This window comes from Ziziphus jujuba, chromosome 6, assembly GCF_031755915.1.
Source record: "Ziziphus jujuba cultivar Dongzao chromosome 6, ASM3175591v1".
NCBI lineage: Eukaryota > Viridiplantae > Streptophyta > Magnoliopsida > Rosales > Rhamnaceae > Ziziphus > Ziziphus jujuba.
The window spans coordinates 9,037,433-9,045,995 of record NC_083384.1 but is presented as its reverse complement, the minus strand read 5'-3'; the positions used below and the strand labels follow the sequence as shown (position 1 = coordinate 9,045,995).

The following is an 8,563-nucleotide window of genomic DNA, read 5'->3' as shown; positions in this document are numbered from 1 at the left end:
TACAACGGACCTTATCAACGACAATTGCTTATTCCCCCTTCATTCGACATTACATAATGCATGGTGTCAACATAACTTCCAAAGTATAAATTCTGCACTTCGCTTGTCCATTGGCCTGTGATGGAAGGCGATGCAGTAGTTAAGTCTCGCTCCAAGTGTATCTGTTAACCTTCGTCATAGTCTTGAAGTAAAACTCAAATCATAAATAGTCGTGATGGTGATTGATACTCTGTGTAGTCTCATGATATGCTTCACGAACAGCTCGACCGACTTGTCTCAATGAGAACCACTCTTGTACCAGTAAAAAGTGCGCTAACATTTCTACTTCCCGTTTCCACTTGTTGGCAACTTACGTACCTTGATTCCAATTCGGCAACTTCCTTTATCGTGCCAATCCACCAATAATACTTAGTGAGCGTTCGATACATTTTCACACCTTTGGAGTGTATTGCATATATCGAATCACGTGCTTCCTTTATGATCTCTTTTTTTTTTTTTTTAACTCAACGATATCCTATTTTGGATTCTCAATTAACGATACCTAAACCTTAAATCGATCTTGGAAAAACCTTAACATAAAACAAATAATAAATATATTTTTCAAATATCCCACCAACATAAAATATATACAATTCATCAACCCAAATTTAATTTTCAAATTTCCTCAACAATCAAAATATAATTTATAAAATTTACTAATTAAATCAATGAAATAATAAATAATAAGAGAATTATTTTAATCAATTTAAAATACCTTAACTTAGTTGTTAAAATTCCACATTGAAACAAAAATAAAAACATGAATAAATGCATTTTAATAATCATTTTAAAATAAGGAAAATGAATCGATTAATTAATAATGAATCATTTTAAATCATCCAATCAATTTAAATAATAAGGTCATAGTAAAATGCACTTTAAAACTTTAATTGAATAAATGATAAAAACACATTTTATGTAAACTCTCATAATTAAGGTAAATTATAAAAACATGTCAAAATACATTCTATGTAACAGCCCAGACCACCCGCATGAGATATTGTCCACTTTGGTCCCAGCCCGCATGATTTTGCTCTGCGACCTCGTTACACTGTGGGTCCACAAAACGTGTCTCAAGGGAAAGGTATCCACACCACCTTATAAGGCATGCTTCGTTCCCCTTTCCAACCGATGTGGGATGTTACAATCCTCCCCTCTTGGGACCCAGCATCCTCGCTGGCACACCGATCCGGATCTGGCTCTGATACCACTGTAACAGCCCAGACCACCCGCATAAGATATTGTCCGCTTCTGATACCACTGTAACAGCCCAGACCACCCGTATAAGATATTGTCCGCTTTGGGCCCAACCCGCACGGTTTTGCTCTGCGACCTCGTTACACTATGGGTCCACAAAACGCGTCTCAAGGGAAATGTATCCACACCACCTTATAAGGTGTGCTTCGTTCCCTTTTCCAATCGATGTGGGATGTTACATTCTAAATCACAATTTTGAATAAATAATAAAATCAATGTAAATGATATTCATGCTAAAACATCAATTTAAATAAATAATAAAAACATGAATAAAATAACTTTAATTTCAAATATCACTTTGAAAAGCATTTAATTTTTTATAATCGATCAGAAAAATATCTTGACACCTTGAGGTTGATCGACACACATTCATACTTGGCAACAAGTATCGATTATGGGTGATGACCTTGTTAAGTTGTTGGTAATCGATACACACCCTTAGGCAACCATCCTTCTTCTCCATGAACGAAACAGATGCCATTCACGATGATAAGCTTGATCTAGTGAAACCTTTATTCACCAAATCTTGCAGCTGAGCCTTTCAGTCCTTTAACTTTAATGGACTCGCACGGTATGGTGGTACTGAAATAGATCGATGTCCAAAGCCAATTTAATGGTGATTTGATCTCCTTTTTACGGTCGTAATCCATGTAACTTGTTGGGAAAATGCTTTCAAATTGCTTCCCACTATGAGCACTTCAAACGCTCACCATCTACTCGGGCATCAACCACACGGGTCAAATACCCTTGACAACCATCCTTCGATAGCTCATTGGAGACGAGGATAGAAATTAACCACGGTAAAGGCCTCCTAACTCCTCCACGAAGCACCACTTCAGGTAAGCTGAAACACTCTAATTTTACTCCTTTATGGTAGTGGTCCATGAACATAAGATTCATAACTACTCAATTCATATGTAGGACCACTTCAGATCCTAAAAAGATTCACAGAATTGGATCTGCCCCCAATACTTGACCTTCGATAAAGAAAAGGCAATCCTCGACCATTGACTAGGCCATAGAAATTCCCCGTTAGGATAGGTGATTCTAATTGACACCCTCGAAGATTAGAGTTATTTAAACTCGGGCAATGGATTTGCTTCGAGATAAAAGGAAATAGTGCTTCAAGATGGGTAAAACGAGAGATTAGACGCGGATGGGACGCACAACAATGCACATTCCCTTAGGAATACTAGAACCTAAAGCTTTGATACCAACTGTCAACTGTCAAACTCGGTCAACCTCGATCAAATTTGAGAAATTTCCGGTTTATTTCGGGACAGAGTGTTACAAATTATCATCCAAGTATTCATTAATTTATATTTTGTATGAATGCATCTTTTTTTTTTTTTTTCTTTTCTTGTTCAAGTTTTCTCTTGCTTCTTTCTTTTTTCTTTGTTATTTTTTATTTGGCCTCTAGGAAAAAGAATGGTGAAGATTTGATATTAATTGCCGAGGAGATGTATATCATATTTTTGAAATGCCACTTTTCTATGTCCCTGGAAATGTGTCCAATGCGTGTGATCTTATTCTTATGACGTTAAAAGGATTTCAATACTAATTTTGTTACAACGTATTTTTTTTTTCTTTGTTTAAAAAGTGTATAACCCAGAAGGGTACGCCAGCATTCTAGCCCAGATATGAAGGGGCTGTCAAAGTATATAATCCAATTTGAATCCACCTCACACAAGTAAAAATAGTGTTGGTTGTGATTTAATATCTTTAATTTTCCAAATCTGTAATATATAAAACTTCTTTTGTTTTCTTTTTTGGGTTAAAATTTCGCTCATAAAAATGCAGATATGGTCGGTGAATTTTTTATATGATCTTACAATGAGAAGAATGATGCATAAATGAGAAACTGTCAAGGTGAGTGTACTTGTGGAGGGCCTTTTGGACAGAGCAAACATATAATAACACACTTATAAAGAAAAATATCTGTCAAAAACAATCTTTACAAAAAATACTTTTAAAAAAGAATAATAATTGATACATCATAAATTAATTAAGGTTAATTTTTCGCTTCAATATTTATTAAGCAAAAATTTATCCTGAAAGTTCTTACAACCTCGATCCCACATAAATAGCCATCTAAAGCCATGGAGTTAAATTGTGTGGTTAGCAATCTAAAGTTCAAAAAGAAGAGAAAAAGAAATCACTTATCTATATATCTATATATAATTAAACGGCAACACTAAGAAGAAATGTTTACCAAATATCATATAATATTGTTATAATATTGGTTAATATATCTAAATAACCTAAATATATATGAATAAAAGCGTATAAAAAATAAATTAATTAAACCTTATCACCTTGTTTGGAATATAAATCTCATGAACTTTTAGGTAACTGTCTTTTTTGTTTGAGAAATTTTGGTAACTATCATTTATAATTTATTTTATATTAATTTTCAACCGTTAATATGTTGACAAAATATTTGCCACGTTAGTATGTAAAAGTGACCATAACATAAATATTCTACTGCTACTATAATTGTGTGTTTATTATTGTTTTTTTGTCTTATTTGATTTTAAAGAGATTGAATTAGAAAATTAACAAAATATTAACCGCAGCAAAGATAAGATCATGAGCGGTGTGAATTTTTAACGTTATATGGGATTAAAGGCTCGTTAACTCTAGGCCGTTATATGGGATTAAATATGAGATTAAAAGGCTCGTTAACTCCTAGGCCGTTATATGGGATTAAAAGGCTCGTTAACTCCTAGGCCGTTGCTAATTCCATTATCTCTATAGGAACAGGAGAAAGAAATCTGTGTGTGTGTGTGAGTTTTTTTTTTTTTTTAATTGTTTAATTTTTATAATTATATATTTTAAACCTAGAGAACTAAAGCTTCATACAATTTATTTTTCTACAAAACTAAAGCTGATCTCTCCGTCGCCTCTGTTTCTTTTTCCTATTTTGTTCAGATCTCATAGAGGAAGAGAGAAACTCTGCCATGGTTGACTACTCAAACTTGCCCGAATCCATAATCCACCAGGTAATGTCTTATCTTACAAGTAAAGATGCAATCCGTACGAGCATCTTGTCAAAGACCTTCCACTCTTCATGGTGCACATTCCTAATCCCAATAATTGACTTCGATCAATATTCATTCTTTAGAAAACAGAGTTTTAGTGACACAGAGACAGATTCCTTCTTAGATTTCGTAGCAAATTTTCTTGAAAGCAGCCGGCCGAGAGTTAATCTAGAAAAACTGAGGTTCAAGGGTGATCTTCGTTTTCTTCATAGTTTTTGTGATCGTTGGTATGATAATTATAAGCTTGACAGTCGGATCATGAGGATGATAAACTTTGCAATCGAAAACAATGTCAGAGAGCTAGAGCTGGATTTTGGAATAACATATGAAAGGAAATACAATCTGCCATCTTCCATCTTTTGGTCTAAATCAATCAAGATTTTGACCCTGAAAAATATTGGTTTCTTGTCTCAGAATTTGATCTTGAGAAGCTGTCCTTGTATGGAGATTTTCAATCTCATTGATTGCAACTCCTTAGAAACTGTTACTTTGGATTCTAATGCTCAACTCAAAGCTGTAAAGATTGAAAGTTGCTCCGCTCTCAAGAAAATTGACATCGAACCAGCTTCTTTACTTGAATATTTTTCATGCGAAACGGGGGTACATTCTTGTTTTAAGCCTTTCGATTTCAATATCAGCAGCTCTACTAGTCCGAATCTCAAACATTTGAAGTTAAACAGCAGCCTGAAGGACAGTCTGATCCAAAGCAACTTGTCCGAATTTCGATATCTGGTGACTTTAAAGTTAGAAGGCAGTTTTGCATTCAACAACATCCTCCAGATTCATCTTGAATATCTAAAAACATTGGAGTTGAATCGGGTAGATTTTGATAGAGTTGAGATTAATGCTCCAAGTATGGTTTCCTTCACAATTGTGCCCTCATTTGAATCTGCTAAAACCCCTGAAATTGACATAACAAGCAGCAGCTGTACAAATCTCAAACATCTAAAATTTCGTGGCAGATATGTACCAGAAATATGGATCAAGCATAAATTTTCTCAATTTCTTAATCTTGAGACTTTGGAATTAGATAGGTATTGCATTACGTTCAATAAACTCGAGCTTCTTTTAGAGTACCATCGGAGAAGTTTGAAGCGTGAATCTTGCGAAGCTTTGTCTGAAATTGAGATTGAAGCACCAAATCTGGTTTCCTTCGCTTACAGGTCCTTTTGCGCTGGACATCATCCTGATATTGATATAAGTATCAGTTCCACAATTCTCAAACATCTTGTATTTCGAGGCGACGATGTACCATATAAATGGATCAGAAACAACTTCTCAGAATTCCCTTTTCTTGAGACTTTGGAGTTAGTTAGATGCACAAGAATGAAGCAAATCAAGCTTCGTCTAGAGTATCTAAAAAGTTTGAAGTTGGATTCTTGTGTAGACATGTCTGAAGTTGAGATTGAAGCTCCAAATCTGGTTTCATTCACATATAGTGGGAGTTGTGATGTTAGTTATGATAAACGTCCAGCAATTATCACTTCCAAAGCTAAGCTAGATGTTATGATCCATCTATCCTTCTTCTCTGGAACAGAGAAGTATCTTATAAATTTGAGGAATTTAATTGAACAATTTGCTCAACATTGCCAAACATTAACACTGCATTGCTCGACTTTTTTGGAGGTATGTATGCTTGGTTATTTGTGTGGATTCTTTAATTTGTACTCTAATATTTCTCACTTACATTTATTTATCTATTTATTTATTTATTTATTTATTTGTGTCTCTGGAAAAGAATGGTGATGAGTTGATTTATTCCGAAGAGTTGAGAAATATTCTGGTTCCTCCTGTATATAACTTGAAGCACCTAAAGGTTAAATTGGAATGCTTGCATTGCAAATTTCTTGAGCAATTGGTTGGAAGTCTGCTTTGGCTTTCTCCCCATCCAAATATTATCTCCTTCATTATGAAATCAGAAGTAAAATCCTTGAAGGTATGCCTTTTTTTCTTTTAAGTTTAGTGTCTTATCATTATGGATCCTTTTGTATCAATTGCCATGTTCTGACCAACTAAATACAATTAAATAAACAAGTATGTCGACAAATTTAAATACTCTTTAAAGCTTGGAGTATACTTGGAGTATAAATTTGTCAAGAAAAGAAAAACAAAAGAAAGAAAGAAACTAAAAATGAGTAGAGTGTGAAACCTAATTTTCTATTTCAATATATAACAAATCCACATAAATTATTAAGTAAGATTTTCTTGAATTTGGTATATTAGAGAAATGGTTCATTTTCTTACAGTCCCCTTTTTTTTTTTTTTTTTTTTTTTGCCTTTTTTGTTTTGTTTTTGGGGATTTTGCAGTTTCATTATAAGGATGAGGAGGACGTGGAGAGCTGGAGACGTGATCTGAAAGAAGTTACAATGGAGAACTTTGAAGACACTGAAAGGACTATTTTGCAGAATTATTTTACCAACATTGTCAAATAAAATAAGAGCCTATTTATACTTTGAATGTTGAATACATGAGTTAGATTTTATTTTATTTATTTTAAAAATTTAAACAGTTAATGCATTTTGGATTATTAACGGTGGATATTTATAAAAATACTGATAATGTGTGATTCATTCCTTTTTTTTTTTTTTTTTTTTTTCCTCAACTTTTTCTTGTTGCACTTTTCTTTCTCTTTGAGGCTTTGGTGTTTATATGAATGCATTGTATATGCGAATGTCAAGCTTTGTTTCGAGTGATTAGGAAGCTAGAAGTTGGTTCTAGTAGAGCATTGTCTTAAAGTTGAGATTTAAGCTCCAAAATCTGGTTTCATTCATTCATATCTAAAAGGTTTGAAGTTGGCATCTTGTGTAGAATTGTCTAAAGTTGACATTGAAGCTCCAAATCTTGTTTTATTCGCATATGGAGGGATATATGTAATATTAGTTAATATTACACCTTGTGTAGTTATCATCTCCAAAGCTAAACCAGATATTGTGCTCCACATGTTCTGTTCTCAAACAGAGAACTATCATATAAGTTTGAGGTACTTAATTGAACAATTAGCTCAAACACTGCGTTGCTGGACTATTTTTGAGGCATATATGCATTACTTATTCGTATGGGTTCTTTCATTTTTTTTTTTTTTTTCCCCTTGTTTTTGTCTTTCTCTGCGAAAAATATGGTGGAGAGTTGATTTATCCTGAAGTGTTACGAAAGATTCCTCCACTAGGATTAACAGGAAAAGAAACTTTTCCATGGAAAACAGGGTCAGAGAGCTAAAGCCGGATATTGGAATAGTATGGGAAAACTCAGACAGTTCTGCTAGATCAATCAAAACCTTGACATCTTTCATCTTTTATGCTTAATCAATAAAAATTTTGGGCATGACAAATCTTTAAATTAGCGACGTCTCAGGATATGATCTTCAGCTCCCCTTGCATGGAGAATCTCAATCTCATTTGTTGCAGGGGATTCAAAACTTACCTTCACAAATTACTGTAAGATTTAACATCACCAGCTTCCCCACTCCAAATCTCAAATATTTCAAATTAGAAACACAGACTATACAAGGCAGATGAATCAAAAGCAACTTCTCTAAGTTCCATTAGTTTTTGCATCCAACTAGATGATCAATTAGTTTCATCTTTAATGTCCAAAAACTTTAGACTTGGATAAGGCAAATTTTCATAAAATTGAGATTCAAGCTCCAAATATGGTTTCCTTCACTTATTTATCTTTATTAGCTGGACCTCCTGAAATTAAGATAAGCAGTAGTTCTCAAGTCTCAAACATCTGTGATTTCATCACTTATATGTAGTTCCAGAATTACGGGTTAAATATAACTTCTCTCAATTTCTTTGTCTTGAGACGTTGGAGTTACATACTTGAGTTACATTGAAAAATATCAAACTTATTTACCTTGTAGTTCCTTCACTTATTTACCTTTATCATACTTGAGTTACATTGAAGCTCCAAATCTGGTTTCACTTACATCTGAGGGTGGATGTAATATTATTTATGCACCTCAACTATTTAACTCCAAAGCTAAACTAGATGTCAAGCTTAATTTCTCCTACTGTCGACTTGACAGGAAATCCAAGTTCTTTATCAATTTGAGGAATTTTTTAGAATGCTTTGGTGAATATTGCCGGACATTAACACTCAGTTTCAGGACTTCTAAGGATGTAAGTATACATTTATGCGTTAATTTTGTGTACCGGATGATTTAATTGTTTTCATTACTTTGTTTTTTTCTCTTACATTCTGTTTGTTCGGTTTTTATGGGAAA

At 33.7% G+C, this 8,563-nt stretch overlaps 1 protein-coding gene across 2 annotated transcripts; it reads left to right on the top strand.

Moving 5' to 3' along the window:
• The first annotated feature begins 3,998 nt into the window (after positions 1-3,998).
• Positions 3,999-6,912, top strand: LOC107406269 (uncharacterized). Of its 2 annotated transcripts, none has more exons than XM_060818155.1 (4): positions 3,999-4,082; positions 4,228-5,963; positions 6,076-6,273; positions 6,645-6,912. In XM_060818155.1, the coding sequence occupies exons 2-4, from the start codon at positions 4,257-4,259 to the stop codon at positions 6,768-6,770; spliced, it is 2,031 nt and encodes a 676-aa protein (XP_060674138.1). In that variant the 5' UTR covers positions 3,999-4,082; positions 4,228-4,256; the 3' UTR covers positions 6,771-6,912. The 2 variants fall into 2 exon arrangements, with proteins under 2 accessions (XP_060674138.1, XP_060674139.1); XM_060818156.1 differs by lacking the exon at positions 3,999-4,082 and having other exon boundaries at positions 4,152-4,298; positions 4,421-5,963.
• Positions 6,913-8,563: the final 1,651 nt, after the last annotated feature.